Source organism: Boleophthalmus pectinirostris, unplaced genomic scaffold, assembly GCF_026225935.1.
Source record: "Boleophthalmus pectinirostris isolate CB_2022bp ecotype Guang Dong unplaced genomic scaffold, ASM2622593v1 HiC_scaffold_5, whole genome shotgun sequence".
NCBI lineage: Eukaryota > Metazoa > Chordata > Actinopteri > Gobiiformes > Gobiidae > Boleophthalmus > Boleophthalmus pectinirostris.
The window spans coordinates 16,888,059-16,909,366 of NW_026571404.1; the positions used below are offsets into that span (position 1 = coordinate 16,888,059).

The 21,308-nt window shown below is 37.0% G+C and overlaps 1 protein-coding gene across 1 annotated transcript; it reads right to left on the bottom strand.

Moving 5' to 3' along the window:
- Positions 1-13,016: 13,016 nt before the first annotated feature.
- On the bottom strand, positions 13,017-18,874 carry LOC110157269 (eukaryotic translation initiation factor 2-alpha kinase 3). The gene is made up of 14 exons (XM_020921555.2): positions 18,610-18,874; positions 17,171-17,300; positions 17,049-17,092; positions 16,871-16,982; positions 16,734-16,786; positions 16,556-16,601; positions 16,403-16,425; positions 16,210-16,329; positions 15,961-16,095; positions 14,489-14,702; positions 13,817-13,957; positions 13,634-13,735; positions 13,492-13,554; positions 13,017-13,304 (listed from the first exon to the last, which is right to left on the bottom strand). The coding sequence occupies exons 1-14, from the start codon at positions 18,714-18,716 to the stop codon at positions 13,182-13,184; spliced, it is 1,413 nt and encodes a 470-aa protein (XP_020777214.2). The 5' UTR covers positions 18,717-18,874; the 3' UTR covers positions 13,017-13,181.
- Positions 18,875-21,308: the final 2,434 nt, after the last annotated feature.

Genomic DNA, 21,308 nt, shown 5'->3' on the forward strand with positions numbered 1-21,308 from the left:
CTTACGCAATTTCCTTTTGATTCAGTTCCACATCAAAAAGGCAAGATAGTCCATCCAACTGCAGCCTCCCACATCTTGTTTGAATTACTCATAACCCCGCGGGGCATCTCTGGCTGAGGTTTTGCCTTTCTCCCCGATAGGAGAGAGAACAGAGGGTGTGGGGTCCTTTCTTTCAGCTGATGCTCAAACATTTCGCTGTGTCGGCACTTCTGACCCGCTCATAATGAACTCATATGAGATGAAATCACCAGTGAGGCTCTCCCATCCTCTGCACAGTCATCATGCATCACAATGTAATGGCTTTCCATAGAGACATTATACTGGCCTATCTAAACGGTTCAGACTAATGCAGACAGGAGCTATAGGCGCGCACTTTATGACTTCATTCTTCCAGACAGACAGGAGAACACCATATTACCATATTAAGACAGGTCATAGTATCTAAATGGCTATTAGTTACAACGGTGATAAACAGTGTGAGCAAATGTTTTATGCTTTTAGTTTTACGCCAAAGTTTTATTCAACTATTCTGTCAAGACTTGGACAATAACATTACATTGCATAAATTCACATGTGGGGAACCATCTAGTTGACTAAGTTGGTCTCCTCGAATACACAGAGCTAGCAATGCAAATCTTTTCAAGTCTGGTACTATTTTGAACACCATAAAGCGCTTTACATTTCACTATTCATTTACATGACTTTGATGGTAAGCTAATATTGTGTAGCCTCAGCTGCCCTGGGGTAGTTTGACAGAAGCAACACTGCCAATCTGCACCATCAGCATCAACCACCTCCAATCTCTCACAAAGCACTTCCATAAAAGGTAGCCACATTATTTAGAAGTTTGAGTGGGAATTGATCTTTCAACTTTTGGGTTGGTGGATGAGTGCTCAAACCAGAGCCACTACGCAATCATTGGGCAATGTTATTTCTACTGTAATTGTATTTAACCATTAGTAAAATGTAAACAGTAGCTGGTTACAACTAAAAATACAAAGTCCTAATCTTAAATTACATCTTACAGCCTACTAGTATATCTTTCAAACTATCTGCCAACTATTTAAGAACATTTTTACAAAGTTTCAGACATTTCTTTGACGCTTAAAATTGTCAATTCGCATCCCCATCACAGCCAAACAAAACACCTCCTTTTGCCAGTCCCTCAAGTGAAGATAAGCTTGATTCAGGCTTATTTTTCCAATGTGTGCTGCAAAGTTGGCATGAGCTCCAGTGTTTGTGAGCCCACTCATTTCTGTGTGAATTGAGTCATTGGGACCTCATGCAGAAAGAGACGACCTGTCAGTTAATTGGACAGGCGCTGACGGCTCCATCTATCACCGAACGTTTCTTTCACCTCAACTAGGAGTCCAGTTGGGACCATTCCCTCATCCGTCAAACCACAACTGCAAAGAAGACCACCAGTGTTTGCAGCACCGGGCCTTAAAAGGGAAGACTGAACAAGACTCACTTTGACATGAGCTCGACCTCTTGCCAAAGGTCAGGTGGCGTTTCCCTGGCAACGCGAACACCGACGGTTTGTTAAAAAGGTAGCACCGGGAGAGGTCAGAGCTGAATCTAAGGTTGCACAGTGGAGTGGGAGGATGTATGTTTGTCGAATATTAAGGAGAGACTTCAGAAACGGGTCACTATATTATTGTGAAACGTCCCCTGTAGATTAATGGCAACAGTAAAAACAAAGTGCATATATTGATTACATTTTTAATGGAGCTTCCTCACTAGTTTAGCTTTCTTCTTTCAGTAAAAAGCGTCTTCTTGATCAAATAAATGTTGTCTTTTAGGGAACTGGGATTTTCACAGGTGTCTGTCGCTCTCTGCTGGTGACAGAGAGAAATGAAACATGTCGAAATAAGTAATTTGCAGCACAGTTACTACCAACACAACATTAATAGATAGATGCATTGCAGAGGCACTTCAGTTTTTAAGTGGTGAAAACTCCATAACAGATGTCGTCACTCGAATATCGTGTATGCTGTATGAAAAGTAGTTGTCAAGGCATGTGAGAACAACATTATATGGTTCAAAAAGACTATAAGGCTGAAAAACTATTAAATACCTATTATAAGCATCTGTAACTAGCAACATCTGCATTTCAAGTAAGAAGGTTTGCCGTGTATTACTCCTTTTCCCCATAAAAATAACTATTTAACATAATGGGGAAGTGTTAAACGTATTGTGCCATTATAGTTAGTGCGGCCTCTATCCATTACTTGTCTGTGATGTCCCATAACCGTTAACATCTGTTGGAGCCCATACCACACATCCGAGGAGAGTATTTTTAGACATGTTCTCATTAGCACGGAGAGATCATTTGTAATGACAGATCAGGGGGAGGCGGAGGACAGAAACATATTCAAATACTTGAGGTGTTATAGCGGTGCTGAGGAGAGAGGGGTGAGTGTGAGGGGCAGGCCAATCAAAGCTCTGAAGGGGACTCACGCAATAAAACAGTCAAGGCAAGGTCAGTGGAATTATACAACACATTAATATGCACATCTCTACACCAGAGTCCCTCTCTTAAATACAGATACACGTTGAATGTAATCTTAAACTCAAAGGTTCAAAGTAAATTTTGAGTAGGTCATAATTTGTAGTAGCCTAAATTATTTTTGTTTTTTGTCACGGTGTAGTTGGCATAATATCTGAAGTGTATTGATTTTTCTGGTTTTAGCAAAGTGTAGTTTAGTTTTAAGGAGCAATATGCAACTTTTCTTGCAGAGGATCTGCCACCTGCTTGTCTCCGTGAAGATTTTATTGCTTTGGCTTGTTGTTCCACTGTATAGCATCAAATTATCTCTGTTCATAGACGCAAAGTAGAAGTTACAGGGCAGATCTGTGGAGGCGTGACCCTGCTAACAATTACAATGCATGTTTTTCGATGTATTTTCGTATTGTGGAACATTGGAAAATGACAACATCTGAGCCCTTGTAGCAGTAAATTCTGATTTGGTTCTGGTTTTCTTTGGAAATCCCGGTTCAAACAAATTTGCTCATGCTTCATTTGTGATCCTTATTTAGCCCTGTTGTTATTTTATTTCCGTTTCTAGGAAAGACAATATTTCAATAGTCACAGTTCACAAGAAAGGCGGGCGGATATATTGTTCTCACTAAATTTACGGTCTAATTTTGCTATAATTTTAATACTCTTGTCAGGTCTATTAACACTGGAGCTATCATTCAAAATTATGCTGTGTATTGATTCACTGGAAGCTTTCAATGATCAGAAATAGTGTGCATGCAGCAGCCATATTTCTTGTTTTCTTCACACAACAGCACTTTCTAATTGTGTTATCTGCTTTTCAATAATGGGATTTTAGTTTAATTATCTGCACAACGTAAAGCAATGCAGACTTTTCCATTACTGTGTGTAAATAAAGGTTAGATCTGACAAAAATAAGGTGCTATTGTTCAAGAAGTGAACACAAACAGATTGGACAGTGGACTGTAGCAGACCCATGTTTTCAGCTCACACAATTGCAGCCTGATACAACAGTGCCCCCTGAAGGATTTGGCGTTAAATAGCAGCTTAATATACACAACCAGGTGTTTCCTACGATAAAGCAGAGCAAGAATGTGATAAAAGAGAATTCAGAATATTACATACCTAACATAATATAAGTATAATAATGAATGTCATGATTTATATCTGATACTATTATTGTTTAAAGATTATTTGCTAATAAATCTGCAACTGTATAATTAACAGCTACAGCTGCTGTTGTATAAATTAACCTCTACTTTTCTTTCCACTCCAATGCATTTTTTATTTAAATATACATTACTAATTTAAAGATACAGTTATATTTGAATATTTTATGTGCCTTTGTCAATAGAAAATGTCACTATACAAAATATTATAGATTACATTACCCATTGCAGTTTTTGTTGCCACTCTTTGAGCACCCGAACAGTGGCTTCACTCTTCACTGTGAGGCCAAATGTGCAGCCATTTTGTGTGAGTGAATTTGGCCAGTTCTTTTGGTGATGCCAGCCCAGTCTTTGTCCTGTCGGGGAGTCAGCAGATGGGACAACACTCAGGCCAGGAAACACCAAACAATGATGGATGGGTTATTTGAGAATATAGTCATGGTTTTCAGATATTTCACATATTCAATCGAACATATTGTCTGTACAAGGTGCATGAAATATTTGAAATATTTTCTTGTGTATATACGGTAATTCTAGACTGTAGATTGTTAAAACACAATAGAAATGTCATCGGCTTGTCAAAACCTGATTTTGTCAGATCTCAGAACCTAAGCAGAGCTGGGCCTGGTTAATTCTTGGATGAGAGACCGGGAATTCAATGCGCCACAGTGGAGCAAAAACTATCAATGTGGCTTTAGGCAAGGCACTTCACCCACATTCCCTAGAATGACAAAGGTATAAGTGTTCGTGTTGGTTGGAGTGGCCAATGGCACAGATTGGCAGCCTCTCTTCCCTCAGTCTGCCCCAGGGCAGCTCACCACAACCAAGTGTGGTGTGAATGAATAATGCACTGTAATGTGCCTTGAGTGTCCAAAAAAGTGAGAGTGTCCAAAAAAGTGCTATATGAAAAATACTTTGGTCTTAAATCATAATATTTCAAAATAAAATGTGTCTGATAGCTAAAGATATCTGGTTTGAGTCTACTGGAAGCCACTTTCACTGCAATATTAGGACAAAGCTTTAGAAGACACACTTAAATACTATATAGGACTCTATTAATTAAAAAATAATAATAAAGAGAAATATTTTTTTTGTTTCATTTCTTGTGTTCAGTGGTTTATTAGTTCCCTATATCTTTTGTTGTTTTGTTTTGTTGTAAACCATATATAAAACCTTTCTAATTTCCCCCATACTGGTATACTCTGAATATGCTCTAACTTATGCTCTGCTTGTTTTATTTTGAACAATGGGGCCATAAAATCCCTGGAGATAGCATAGAGCTGACATACTGAGAAGCCTTAGATGCACTGTCTACAGAAATATTTCTCTTAAATGGACATGAGCTCAGAAATCAATATCACAGCATTGCTCACACCATCTCCAGGCCATGAACTGTTACTTAGTCTCACCATGATAGCAATTGTCTACTGGACTCAAGGGGCATTATTCATGGTGTCTTCTTAGCAACAAGTCTACTTTAACAATATAATACAATACTTTGTGGTTACATTAATGTCACTATTTTATTTTTGAATGACTTAATTTTACTTCTTCATTAGTACAGTGATAATGTGGCATATGCAGAACCTCATCAGGAGCAGAGGGTGCCACAGTGCAATGCCTGAATGTTTTGGGTTGGTGGGGAGAACTGGAGTGCCCACAGGAAACCAACTCAGACACTGTAGACACGTGTAAACTCCGCACAGAAAAGCCCAGGCAACCAGGGAATGGGACCTGGAACCGTCTTGCTCTAAAGCATGAGCGCTCGCCACTCAGCCACTGTGCCGCCATGTACAGACTGTGTGTCATACCTAAATGGGTAAAAAAAAAAAAAGCCCTGGGACAGTGGGACTATGAAGACAGATGGCCACACGCTCCCTCTGACCCATCACACACAAGAAATCCATTTATGAGATGGCTCAGAGTACAGTGCCTTAATTTGAGTATGATGAAGAACACAGCGCTCAGGATGTCCAGCAGGGCTCTAAAAGGGTTTGGGAGGGCCCAGGTGTGCTCCATCAGATTGGATACAAGTCGGGTTCTCCCCATGGAGCGCTCTGAAAGGTGGACTTATCAGGTTAGGGACAAAACATAAAAGATATTACACAGAACATTTGGAAACAACATGGTGCTTAGACATAACAGATTACAGCAGAAGAATAAGACCAGTTTAGAGATCAAGACGAGTAGGCATTCCTTTGTGTAATGGTGATTTATTTTTAAGTTACAATATACTAAATTGAAACCATGTAGGCAGAACCCGTGTAAAACATTTCTGTAGCCCCATCAAGCTTGTTTTGGGGTGTAATTGTTCATCTTTTAGGTTCTGAAGGTCAGGTGGGGTGAATGGATATTTTGAAACCTGGATAAGTGTGTGCTTGTTTCAAATTGTGGGCAGTGCCATTTTAACTTAGCTTAAATTATCAGTATACTGTATGATTTCTGAACTTAAATGAATGAATGAACTTAAATGTAATAGATGCCTACAGATATGATTCCATACACTACCGGTCAAAAGTTTTACAACACCACACTTTTTCCAGTTTTTTACAGCTTACTGTTGACCAAAACATATTCTAAACTTTTTATTTATGAAAGTGTCCACCTTTGGCAGATATAACAGCTGAACACACTCGTGGCATTCTTTCTACAATAGAAATTAAATATTTTTCAGAAAGTTCTTCCCAAGTCTGTTGCAGAAGTTCCCATAAATGTGTGGCACTTGTAGGTTGCTTCACTCTTTTGTTCAGTTCATCACAAAACCAGCTCGATGGGGTTTAAGTCTGGAGACTGGGCTGGCCACTTCATGTTTTAAAGCTCACCATCTTGTTCTTTTTTCCTGAGGTAGTTTTGGCCGAGCTTGGACTTGTGTTTTGTTATCTTTTATCTTTTATCTTTAATCTTTTTTTTTTTTTTTTTTTTTACCTCTGGCTGTTCAGTTCTTACCTTTGTACCATTTCAAGATCTTCATTGGACTGGCATGACTTGAATTGCAATAAATAACTGGAAAAATTAGGGTGTTCTAAAAAAACTTTTTTTTGACCAGTAGTGTATGTTAGCATTTTTATATAATACAGTATTTTTCATTCAGTTAATCAATCACCGTTCAACTGTGAAAAACTATATATTGTGAGACATGGATGTGATTAGTGTCTTGCCAAAGGATATATGAATAGCATGTGCTCAAGTTACAGTTCTTAAATGATATGATTTGAAACTACAAGATCCTGGTTTGAGTCCATTGGAAGCCATTGCAATACTGGGACAATGCCTTGGAAGAGGTCTGCACGCTTTCTCTCTTCTCTGTATACCTAATTTTCTGTTTATTAATGACAAAGTTGTTATTTGACTTTTTAAAATACACAAATGTTGTCTCCAAACTGGACACAATTGATGTGGAGCAGCGTGCACAGGGGGTGGGTGGGCGTGTGGGTAGGTGGGGAGAGGCAGAGCAGATAAAACAGATCCTAAAAAGCTCCTGGCATCTGCAGACCTAAAGGCTGTCTGTCATGGCACGGTCTTCTCTCTCTTCTCTTTGTTCATGTCCTGGTTTCTCAAACGCTTTCATCTTTGCCTTGGCTGTCTCTCTCCGAGGTGTAGACGAAATTGCATCTGACATAAAGAAGCACAGGCAAAACACAGATACGCAAACATTACAGAAGCAATTAATTCCTGTCTATTCATGCCATCTTTTTGTTCATCTTCCAGTTGGATCAGATCACATTTCCAGGGTAATTTTGGCTTGACCTTCAGATGAATTAGGATGCATCTAAAGCACAGTTAATCAAAACTGACTACAGCCGAAATGAGCAGCTCTTTGTGTAATTTCCTCAATAGCTTCACCTTGTTTCAACCTGTGAGATGGTGGCTATTGACCAATCAGAAACCAGATTTTAATCAAAAAAAGTATGGCAATTTTGACTATTTATATGTTATGAAAGTAAATTGTAATTGCAGCATCTTGTGAGTTAAAGGGACCATGGTAATACAGGAAGCGCTCCACTGTGTTTTTAAACTCCATGCACCTTCACTAGAATCATTTCAGCCTTAGAATTTCTACTGAACTAAAGGTAAAAGGTAGCTCTTATCTTGAAAACTACTGCGTCATGACATCACAAGGTATATGTAATAAATGATTAAAACATGTGTGAGTGAAAAAACACAACTCCAGGTATGTTTTTGCAGATGTAACAATATTCTAGCGTGGCTAAAAGCTCATAAGAGTCAATTTTGTGTAATATTAGACCTTCGGTGTATTCTTTGACAATGCCAAGGTGGTGACAATTATATGCGAAATGTCTACTACTACTACTAACCACAAACCATCGACAAAGTTTACACTGACCCAAACTTGGCTGAAAAGAGAGGCCCACAATGTGCACAGACACAACAATTTGAGACACTACAGTACTGCGATATCAGGTGCTCTTCGGCTTTCAGCAGTCTCCCATCCATGTAGTGCAGGCTCAACCCTGCTTAGCTTCTGAAATCTGAAATTGTCTTTGTACTGTGTTTTTGTTCTATGTGCTGATGTTGGAGAGGGGTTTCTTCCTTTTTTCTCTGTACTGGTTGCAGATAGTTTGTGTCCCAGATTCCAGACAGTATAAATTTCCACACAGCAAATTCAAGAGTGTTAATTTTATTTTTTTTAAAGTAGATTTTTCAATGCAAGCAGTCGATGGATGAATCAAGATCTTGTTTTGAGTGGAATTCAGGCATGCTCATCTCCAAAAATGAGAGGAGCATGTCTGACTATTTGAAACAAGATCTTCTCTCCATTATATAAACTTAACAATGTTCATAATAGAGGCAGTCCTGCTAATTATGAAACATTAACATTGAAGAAACTTTTTACCTCAAGAGTCAGTCTTTCACTCTTGGGGTTTCTTTTGACATATCCAACGTCCATGTTGTAGACAGTTCTTTGAATACAGGTGTAAAGTTTGTGAGAGTCTGAGGACCAAGTGCCTTAAAGTGTTCACCAAATTCAGCCAGGTCAATGATGACATAAAAAACCTTTTTTTAAAAACTGGCTATGCAATATTTAATGAGCCATGAATAAAAATTAAATATATGGTGCATTTATTATTATTATTATTTCTTTATTCCTATTAAGCAGGTTATTCTGTTGCATGAGCTGTATGTTTTTGTATACAGGAACCATTCAAATAAATAACTTGAAGGGTAATTAAAAAAAAAAAATGTACCCGCTTAGAAAAAAGATATATAAAATGCAAGACCCACAAGAAACAAAACACCTAAATGCCATTAATCACAAAAATAGAATGAGATTAAGGCAAAAATTACAACTACTTAGCACATATATTAAATTCAATTAGTCAATTACGAAATTATTGGTGAGGTTACATTTCAGTTCTACATTTAACCATTTCATGACATACCTGCAAATCTCTGAAGAGATGGTTAATGGCTTGAGCCTTCATCTTTCCACTGTAGCCTTTAGGAGCCAGGGATGCATGGGAACCAGCAGCACTTTACTCACAACAACACCAACACCGTGAATTTAACACTTTTGAATTTGCTGTGCGGATTCCAGATAGTTAGTGGTAAAGAAGATAGCTATGTCAGATCCCAGATAGTTCGTAGAAGAAGTAGAAGTAAAAGATAATTATGTCATAGATAGTAATCTCAAGACCCCACTTTTTAGCTTAGGTTTCTATGTATGTATGTATGTATGTATGTATGTATGTATGTATGTATGTATGTATGTATGTATGTATGGGGGGTGGGGGTGGGGGGTCGAAGGGAGATCAAGGGTTCATACAAAAATGCGCTTTGTGCTGCATTTTTGTATGAAAAGTGCTCTATAAATAAAGTTTGACTGATTGATTGAAATCGGACTATAGATAATTTTATGGCCCAATTGTATGTTCAGACTTTCATTGTGGTAAAGTGAGGGTTCAGTAATGGGCCCAAAAACTAACATGAACTGATTTAGTATGAAATTACAGTACATTCAATACAGAGGACTACAATTACAACAACAACTTTTTACAATTGCAAGGTAAAGATAACATTTTTAACAAAGGTTTTTATTGCCGATTTGTTTGAATACTGCTTTCCACGGCCACCTGCAGGGTTAGACTATTTGCCAAATTCTAAAAATAATGTAAACTGCCAAACTACAATGTGTGGTTAATAGCAGACCACACACTTCTTCACTATCTTCATGCAGGTGCCTTCTCAGTCATCCAAAGAGGAAACTCAGACTTCAGCTTCCTTAGAGCTGCCTATTGCTGGTATATTTCTGACAGATCCGTGGGGGCGTGCTAAAAGGATCTGTCTAGCCGCATTAGTGTTGGTGGTTGCAGAGGGAAAACCTGCCAGAGCACCCCGTGTGACACCTGGGTGCGTTTTTATGCTCAGATTGGCGTTCAAAGGTGGCATATTCTTGGCACCTGACTCCTCGCGCTATCCACGTGCGCTCTTGAGAAACGCATCTTACATCACCATTGCATCACTTCACGCGCCTCTTTCGTGAGCGGGAAACTGGAGCGGCAGCTGGGCCTGATGAAAGGTGTCAAAGAGAGAAAGGACGAGCCAGAGCCAGAGGGGAGTGATGAGAAACATTTACTTAAAGATACACTATGGGGCTTTTCTGGTGGGAGTCCGCTAGCAGTAACTGTCTGTAATGTTCAGCAGTATGGCATTAAACGCATCTAACTTGCATTTATTCAGTTACACACCTTTTATAGCTACTATTTTTTATACTGCTCCACAGATCTGCCTGTAATTTTGCTTGGCTGGTCACATGCTTGAGTTATTCTGTATCAATGTCATATTTTGGAACACTGTGTAGGGTGACCAGACCAAATAAGAAGGTTTGGGTTGGTTGGTAATAATAAAACTGTGAAACAAGTGCATAATTAAGGAAAATTGTTATGCACTCGGCACTAATATGAGTCAGTATAGTTACATTTTATTTGTGTTTTGGTCATTTTTAAGCAGCTTTTCTGCATTTTACCTAAACAAATGACAGTTTCTCTTTACTGTTGGAAGGTATCAGATTGGTCAAAAATAGGGACATTTGGGACATTTCTTGTATACAACTGGGACAAATCACTGGTTTTGGATAAATCTGTTGGGACTGAGAACACATGGATCAAAACTGGTCATCCTAACATTGTGACAAGTTAATAACTCATGGAGACAAGCTGGTAGAAAAGTCACTTGGTGCACCTTTAAGAAACTATTTTTACACAATACATTTAAAATTTTACTATGAGAATTACTATTATTAAGTATATTCTTTTTAACTATAATATTTGTCGCTTTTACCCAATATGGCTCAGTGTAAGATGCGCTTATAAATTGCTAGAAGGGCATCTGATGTAAAGAAAAAAAAAATCTACAAAATGTGGAGCTGCTGCATGAAAATAAGAAACCACATTTATTTTACAGCAATTTAATTTCTGCATGATAATATCTTTTTTGGAATATTATTCTTAGTGACACTTGGGGAACTGGAGGGTGGACGGTTGAACTCCACTGGACCTGCAGACACTTTATTAAAGATTTAGAGGCTTGGTGTGCCATTGTGCCCTTGACCTTCACAGCAGCAACAGAGAAACAGAATCAGTGTGGGTGAGGAGATAGGAAGCTGAAAAACATCTTCCTCTGGCACAGAGTTGGCTTTTGGTCAAGAAAGAGTCTGCAATATCATTTGGAGTAAATTATCGCACTGTGCTTGTGACATAAGGCTGTGTAAGTCATAAACTTTGACAACTCCTTCAGAGGCACTCGTCATCAAAGAACTGCATCAATAGACTGATCAAGGAAAACATTATGACCATTGAAATGTAAGAAAGGGCCACCAGTTGCTCCTCTTGCTTTGTCTGGAATGTTGTACTGTAAGGCACTGTAACATATCTATCAATTACTCACTGAATTACAGATATTTGTCTTTCTTAAAAATATGTTGAAAGTTGTTGTTTTTTTACTGTGAGTGGGGTCGCTCCACAAATCTGACCTTGTGAGCTTCATATGTCTCATGGAGATAGATAAGTTCAAAGCCATACTACTGAGAGGTGATCCCACTCATAGTAAGAATAAAGGTTATTTTTGAATAATACAAACACCTTTAAATTGATAAAGCCCCCTGGTTTAGCCTTGGAAATAGACTTTAATAAATTATTTCATAATAAAAACACATACTCATAACAAAATACACTTGAGTGACCCATTTATACACAGAGTAATCTTTACCTTCCACCCCTGGGACCTCAGACAGGGACTGGTGACTCCTGTAGCCCTGCTGTAGACCTACAGAGTCCAGGGTATGGTCAGCTCTGCTCCACTGCTCACGCAGCTCTCAGAGGAAGTGACCTCAATCCATCCAATAACCTGGTTCACACAAGCGTGACTGCCTCACAAAATTGAACACAAAATCAACTGTCTTATTGTAGCCTTAAATGAATGTTGTTTTAACAGCAAAGAGGAAGTCAGTGTTGAAAGTGTTTGCATGTTTGAGGAATCCTGTATTGTCCTGCAAATTTCTGTTTTCACCTACAGAACCTATAAAAACAGTTGACATAACAGCCTATATCAGCGGTGGGCAATTAGAAAACAGAAACAGAAAATATTGTGGAGCATAATATTAATTGTATTTCTTTATAAAAAGCAGTAAATAGCATTGTTCTGACAATCTGGTAACACTGGTGAGAGTTTAAGCAATGAAAAAGTGAGGTTGCCTTAAAAAAATTTATTTAAAAAAAGCTTTAGTCCACGCATGAGGTAAAAGTATAAAATATGTTTATTTTGTAATTCCAAATGAGCTTAATCGGGCCAGAGTCAACCAAAGGGCCGTATGTTGCCCAGGAGCTGGACAATGCCCAGATCTGGCCTATATCATTATAAATTCTGTCATCTGAACTTGATTGTTTTTCCACTGAAAGTCTGTGGTTCAGATGTCCGTTTATTTTCTTTTTCACTGAGATGCTCTCATGCAGAACGTGGTGGGATATGGTTCGTTTGCTTTCCAAATCTCACCAGAAAGTTTCAACAGAAAGAGTCACAGCTCCCTCTCCAGGCCATAGTGAAGCAAAGCATGTCACTGCTATTGGTAATTATATTATAGTTATGAACCTATTTTTAATGTAAACCATTTAGGTTAAATATACTTTGATTGAATTTCTACTAAAATTAAACAAAAATAGGTGTGCATATGTGTGTACTTTTGATAAGCAGCACCACATCAAGCATATTGATGGCACAAGATCAGTGACTATTGTGACTTCCTTGATTTTTTTAACAGCCATATATGTTACTACAAGTTAATATGACATATTTGTATTGAATGTATAGTATAAATGTAAATACTTGAGACATACCTTTGCCGTATTTTGTTTATTGACATGTTTAACATCAGATTGCATCATCATTATGTGTAGCCAACACATCTAGTATTACAGTTCAATTCATGATGTTGAAAAAAATGGCTTTGAAGACATAAAAATACAATATAAATATAAAAAGGTGTATTCTTGTAATAATTAAACCGAGTGCGTGTTTTTATTTGTGATGGCCTGGGCACATTTTTCAAGTTCCAGCATCACTTCACTGGCTTCTGGTCGATCCCGTGGCTCAGATGACAGCATGGACTTTATTATAAGGCCCTGTTTAGAGGAAAAAAAAAACACTTAAATGTTCAAATGACTAACCATACTACTTTCAACCTGCCTTGGCCTACTTAGTTTTTGTAAATAATAAATGATTATCCAAAACATCAAATTAATGGGAAGAAAATCTTAATCTGTTAATGAACCCTGTTTCCAAAAACTGAATTTAAATTTGCATCGTTACCTCTTGTAGAAAATAGCGCGTAAAGCCTTCTGGAAGTTTCTGGACCCTGAGTTCATCCCAAATCTGAATATAGCACAAAACATTACACAATACGATCTGTCTGCAAATAGTATAACAATACATTTAAGGATTATTCACAGACCGTTTGGCGTTCTTGTACTGTTACAGTCTTCCAAAGGAGTTCAAAATATATGAGTCCCAAAGCAAAAATATCCACTTTCCGATCATAGTTTGTACATGTCTTCTGTTATTTATGATAAAAGACAGTTATATGATTGAAAAATGACTTCAAAACAAGGTTTATTAACAGCTGATAGATTCTTACCTGTTCAGGTGCCATATACGACCGTGTCCCTTTGTAATATGTTCTTTCTGTTACATTTTCTTCACCATTGCTCTCTGTAGTGACCAGGCCGAAGTCTCCAATCTTCACTTTGCCGTCACCCCCAAACAAGACATTTACAGGCTATAATAATAAGATAGAGCATAACAATAATGAAAAAAGCCAAATGCATAAATAGCTGAAGTTTAAGCATATACTCTTAAGAAATAGCTCTAGTTTAGTTCAGTTTCAGTCCTGTTTCATGGCATATCACTGGTCTTGATATTATATTTATAATAGTATATAATTCATATTTATCAGTGCCTTTCGTGACACTCAAATGACATTTGACAAAGGATTAAAAGACAAAAAGCAGCTAAATGTTTCAGTGAAGACTCAAAGATATTTGTGAACACTCAGGTTGCTTTAGTAACAATACTTCGGCTAAACCAAATTTTTTCTATCGTTTGATCAAACTGGCTCTTGGAATATAAATGTTTTACAGAAAAATACTTGCTTGTGTATTGCTCTTGAAAAAATATTTAAACTATGAGAAAATAGATCAAGGCGGAGTGAACTCAGATATAAAAAAAACAATTTGGATGATCATAGGCAGCACTACGGCAAACAGAACACTTAATAAACATGTTTAGAAGAGTTATACACTTGTCTCACCTTCAGATCTCTGTGGATTAGTGCATGTGAGTGGATATGCTCCACTCCAGTGACCAGCTGCTGAGCGATCTTCAGACTCTCCTCTCGTCTCCGGGGGTCACGGCGGGATTTCTTTTCATTTTGAGAGTTTTTCTCCTCAATCCAGGCTTTAAGTGTTCTAGTGTCACATAACTCCATCACAATGTATACATACTTTTCAACTATTTCAGATGTTCTGAAAAATACAGAAAATACTGATTAATGATTAATGATTAATGCGCAATACAAAAGGTGTTATTATTAGGCCCGATAATAATCATCATCACCATAATAATAATCATAATCATTATAATAATAGGAGGCTATAAAGCTTTAAAAAGGGGGTATTACACTTAAATGTGATATTCACTGTTAACACGTATTTAGATCACCATGTTACCTTTTATTGTTTTGAAAAATCTGTATTCCTGAAAACAACATATTCAAATGTTTAACAGATTTTTGTTTTTGATGCTGAGTCCCCCTCTCCCCTTGCTCTCCATGTTAAATCACTCCCCCTTCAGAGTGCTGTCACATTACAATCAATGCTAATGAAACTACTTCACATTACATCAGGTCTGTCAAGTTGTCGTGTATTGTTTTATATCATGCTTTAGTGTATTTATGGAACATTGTTGTGCAAAAGCATGGGTGTAATAGGTGTGTTAGTCCTGGACACATCTAGAGTCTGTTTGTTCATGGGAGTGGATCTCTCCTTCAGCCTGGTTCTCTTCAAGATTTCTTGAGGAGAACCAGGTTCCCAATAGTTTTTTGTTCTTTGCTGAAGAGGAGGGCCTAAGGACAGTTATCCATTTGGTGAATGTTAATCTGTTGTCTATTATTAATCAATAAAGGTCAAATTGACCATTTCTAACTTACTGTTCTTTTTTGTTTGTTTTGCTTTTTAGATCTGAGGGGCGACTACTGTTGTGATTTTGGGCTTTAAAAAAAGATATAGAATTTAATCTATTGTGTCCAATTTTGTGTCACATGTAACATATGTGCAAAATACTAAATAAATATATTGAGACATTTATCAGATTAAATTATATATAAATAAATATCAGGCTATCCCTAAATTTCAATAAAAAGGTTCCCTAAATTTCAATAAAAAGTTCTAGGAACTTTTCCCCAACAACCATAGTCATCAAAATACTAATTCTAAAGCTAATGGTTCTCGAACATTTCACACAAAGTACCACATAAGATAGTAATAATTTAACTTCCTGAGTACCACCAGATAAACCTGCAGTATCAAACTGAAATTAGGGCTAAACATAATCTAAAATGAGACTAAAAAGGGTCATGAATAAATCATGAATAAGATATTTCTAAAAACTGTTGAAATGTTAAAAAAAAAAAAATAAAAAAAAATAAAGCAAATAGTCAAACTCCACAGGGCCCTGCGTACCAATGGTGATTTTGAGATACACCGTTCTAAAGCACAGACTTACTGAGATGAGCTGTAGCTGTCAGAAGAATCAGGGGAGTCGCACTGGTACGCTGTATTCTCCATCCAGCAGTTGTAATATCTCACAATATTAACATGGCTTAGGGCTGCTAAAGCCTTCACCTCACGTAGAGCTTTCCTGAAATGTGTACAAACAAGTCACAATGGCAAACTGCATCATATACAACTGTTACTACGTACAATCATTATTTCTTAATTAATTCTGGATCAAGCCAACACACATTAAACTTACTCTTTATAGCGAATTATCTTTATGGCATAAAATCTGTCAGCCAGTTTGTGTCTTGCCTTGAAGACGCTTCCAAAGCCTCCTTTGCCAAGAATATCAATTGAGTCATAATTTGACAAAAATCTGAGGAAAAACAAACAATCTGTCAGACTATAAATTTGAAAACACACTTTACTTTAAAATATAATTTTGTTACCTTGTTGCTGATTGGATATTCCTCTGAAATATGATATATTGACAGTGTGAACAATTAGTGAAATTCATGTTTATTTACAGCCTTTCGACTTTAGTAATGTGCATTAACAATATTTTGCTCAAATATTTAAAGAAACAGATAAACAGGGTGTACCTCTGAAAAGCCCTCATCTTCAAAGGCGATGCTCATGCTAGATGCACTTTTACACAAAAACAAACAAATACAAGTAAATAAATTAAATAAAGCACAGAAAGTGTTAATATTGCGGACATGATGTGTGCATTGTTGAGCCACACTATATATTACAAATGTATTTTTTATCAATACTCACGCAGTACTGACAGAATCATCTTCGTTTAGCTCAACTGGCATGCTATCAGTTGTCTTAAAGAAAATGTTAAATTTTACAAACAAATCTACATACAAATGTATTTATAGTATATTCTCAACAAAACTAATAACAAATACCTCCTGTGTTTCACTGTCATCTGTTCTGTTTTGCACGTCATGATAAACAAGCTGGGCTGCCTCTTCTTTGGCAGCTGGGTCCTCCTTAACTATCACTACAAGTGGAGAACACCTGGGATAACAAAAACATGATCAATACCAGTAGAGGTCACCAAATATATAAAATGTAGCCTCGTACTGAGCTGGTTCTGCTTTAGTTGACTCTGCAGTTTCAACTGGGACCTTAAAGAGTAAAATAACAGATCATCAAATCATATAAGTGATAAAATAAGTATTAAGACGCAACTGAGTAATATTTACCAATCCATGCACTGGATCACTGAGGTTTCCTTCCAGGGCATTTTTAGCCGCCATTTGTGTGGCTTCATTCTTGTTCTTCCCCACACCATTGGCATAGGCTTTGCCATCCAGCACCGCCCTTACAGTAAACCTACAGGTAAAACAAAGGTAAAGACCATGCTACAATGCCACAACACTTAATTATTTTTTAATGCCTACACCCATTTTTGAGGTTTGTCAGTTTCCTAGATAAGCATATAAGATACCACTGCAATCTGTTTATCAGTGTTGGGCCGACCTAAATTAATTAAATGACCATTAGGCTGGCGGCTAACCGTGGTGAAGTTAGTTTCACGTTAGACGTTCGATATTCAGTTACGCATCAACAATGGAGATGTTCATTGCCTGTGCCCCGCTTGCTCGATCACAGTGCGGGGAGCTGTACACCAAAGCTCCGCTGAGTCCGCGAGGACTGTGAGGAGTAGGACTACTATAATAACTTGGTTTGGAGTTGGTAGGTCATCTGCCTTAGAAGCTATTGAAAAAAAATCACAGCTTTTCAAGATAAAAAATTCCTAAAAATTCCACAAAGGGTTAATTTGGAAAACCAAAAGGTGTGCGTGATACCTGAGGAGTAGGACTACTATAATAACTTGGTTTGGAGTTGGTAGGTCATCTACCTTAGAAGCTATTGAAAAAAAAATCACAGATTTTCAAGATTAAAAATTCCTAAAAAATCCATAAAGAGTTAAATTGGAAAACTAAATGGTGTGCGTGATACCTGAGGAGTAGGACTACTATAATAACTTGGTTTGGAGTTGGTAGGTCATCTGCCTTAGAAGCTATTGAAAAAAAATCACAGATTTTCAAGATTAAAAATTCCTAAAAATTCCATAAAGGGTTAAATTGGAAAACTAAATGGCGTGCGTGATACCTGAGGAGTAGGACTACTATAATAACTTGGTTTGGCGTTTTTAGATTAATTGACCTGGAAGATATTGAAAAAATGCATTAACTAATTAACCCTCAAAATACATAAAAATAACAAATATTTTATAAAACGTACATGCACAATCCCTTTTTTGTTTCTTTTTAATTGATTCCCTTTTTCTTTTTTCTTATTTAATTTATTTTATTATTATTATTTTTATTATTATTTTTTAGCAGACTCCATTCAATGCAATGGTAATTTATTGACGGTCCCTAACCCGCGGACTCAGCGGAGCTTTGGCGTACAGCTCCCGCACCGTGATCGAGCAAGCGGGGCACAGGCAATGAACATCTCCGTTGTTGATGCGTAACTGAATATCGAACGTCTAACGTGAAACTAACTTCACCACGGTTAGCGGCTAGCCTATATCCAAACATATGTAAGTCTGTTTGTTACACAATACAAAACAACAGTAAATTCAAAGTGCTGTGCATTGATTGACTCATAATATTTTGCATCTGATACTCACGTTTGGATGTGACTGGACCCTTCAGAACTAACATCTTCAAACTTCAGCTCAAGCCCTTTTTTTTGCACCAATTCTTTCAATTCTTCGATGTGATTTGTTGCATTCATTATTAGCTAGCCTGCTACAGTCTATTGGCATAAAAATCATTAAATCACACTTAGGTTACATATCAATAAATACATTTAAAAATCTTCCTCCAGCCGTCATTCAGTTTCCTTCTTTTTTTCCTTTCTTATTTTCGGTCTTAAGTTTCGGTAACTACACGTCATATCCGCAGACTGTATGATGCGCACTAGTGAATATATTTCAATAGTTCAATTTTAGGATTAAATTCAAGCAATTAATGCATGCAGTTGTTGGCCATACCCTATGGACATGCACCCATAATAATGTAGAATTAGTCTGGGTTCTTGTTTCATGTAGTTGCTAATGGATAAACTAATAATTAATTAAAATGACAAAGTACGTAACAGTAGCCTAAAAGAAAACTCAACAACGCCACCTGTTGGTTCAAGACCATTTAATATTAAATAAATGTCAAGGTTCGCTGTTGATGAACATGGAACAGTGGCAAAGATAGTAAAAGCGTACAGATCATTTATATATTTTTCATAAATTATATTTACGCTACAATATAATAAATTGGGACACTAACTTATTACAATTTAGGATGACACTTTTGAGGTGTCCAGGCTTGATATGGTTATTTTTACTCAATAATATCATAAGCCGAGATAGATGTTATGTGCTGGATCAGTTTTGGATCATCTAAGAAATCATATATAGTTTGCAAATTCCAGTTTTTAGTTAAGAGACATTAATCACTGTGTATTAGTCAGTCAGATTAATCCATAATTTATTTAATTATCCATAGTTGTATTCACAAATTGTCTTGCTATGTTTTGCTATTTCTTTCTATGTTTATTATTATTATTATTATTATTATTATTAATTATTAATTATTTATTTATTTATTTTATTTTTTGCTCTTTTATTTATTGTGATGTGTGATCTACCTCCGCTGATCCAAGACTTGTCTAACTCAGATTTCAGTGCGCTGATTTCTGGTCTGTCTTCAGGCTTTTTACATACAACACAACAACATAGTCAGCACATCAAAACATAGTCTTAATAATGCAACTGTTGAAATAAAAGGCATAAAAAACTAAGTATGGATTGCAGACATGATAAGAAGAAGACGGAGCTGTAGAAGTGGAAGCCAATGTAGGGTCAGTAGTCTTTATAGAGGTGTAAAGTAAAGTAGTAAAGTGCCACTAGTTTTCATGATGGATTGATAGAACAACAGTGGCATAAGTAAAGTAGGCCTACATTTTAACTTTTGGTAGTGATTACAGCATTATCACTCTCACATAAATATGAACTCTGTACCTCTACTGGATAAATCCTGGTAAACCCTTAGCAAATCCTGAGTCTCTGCAGAGAGGTTAGAAACAAATCATGTAATAAGAAAACTTAAAAGTTCTATATTATGCGAAATTGACTCTTGTGAGTTTTAAGACATGTTAGAATGTTGTTACTTCATCAAAACATACCTAGAGTTGAGTTTTGTTTCATTCACACATTTGAGTAACCCTGCAGTATTAACCTGTCTACAGCTTCAAACCTCAAAATGCACTGTTCCACCTTGTGATGTCATGAAGCAGTAGTTTTCAAGTTAACAGCTACATTTTACCATTTGTTCAGTTGAGATGGGCAATTCCAGTATTGACATTATCCAAATGATTCTAGCGAAGGTGAATGGAATTTAAAAACACAGACCACATGACAGCACAAGGTGGAACAGTGTTTGAGACAGTTTGAGAGAAGAACTCAGCCTAAACATAAGCAACATGTGTAAATGAAACAAAACGTAACTTCAGGTATGTTTTTGATGAGGAAACAGGATTATAAGATAGATCAGAAAATAGCGTAATATGGCCCTTTAAATCAATGATGCTTAACACTGATATATAGTAATTTACAACAATCTCTAAAAGATCAAGCCCAAAACCACAATGTCCACTTTTTTGTCATATTTTACACCAAACTGTTTAATGAAATAAAAGTAGTTTAAATGTATCATAAATATTAATCTTTCCCGCAATCTAAATAATGCTGTCTTGAAAGAGCAAACACAGGGGCCATTTCATCATTTGTGGGCTTCACTGTCTCTTGTTCTCTCCACTCATCATTATTGTCTTGAGTAACCAAATATTGTCACTAAATAGTAAATAATGAATTTGACCTCGCCTTTAAGTCTTGTGGATGAGTTTCTTGCTGTGAATATAGCATACTCTACGCCTCTTTAAATCTGTTCAGTGAGAGCTAGACTTTCCTTTTGCTGTGGGTTTTCCTTAGGCTCTCTGTTCTGCCTATTTATCCAGCGGGCATGTTTGAAACTAAAATATTGCTACTGGCCCTCTGAGTATATGAATAAGTAGAAAAAGTAAAATTAAATACGATTTGACACTCTCACAGACAGAAAGGAGCATCGAGACGAGTCACAGCTCCATCTACTGGCCCCTCTGCAACAGCTGCAAAATTGTCAAGCCTATACAGTACCATGTCATACACCTAGGTTCATTTTCAGACCAAGAGCTTGTTTTCATACCTGACAGTTTCGACTGCTCACGAGCCGTCTTCCTCAGAGTGGTCACGTGATGTTACTGTGATGTGTCCGGTCAGCTGATTTATACAGG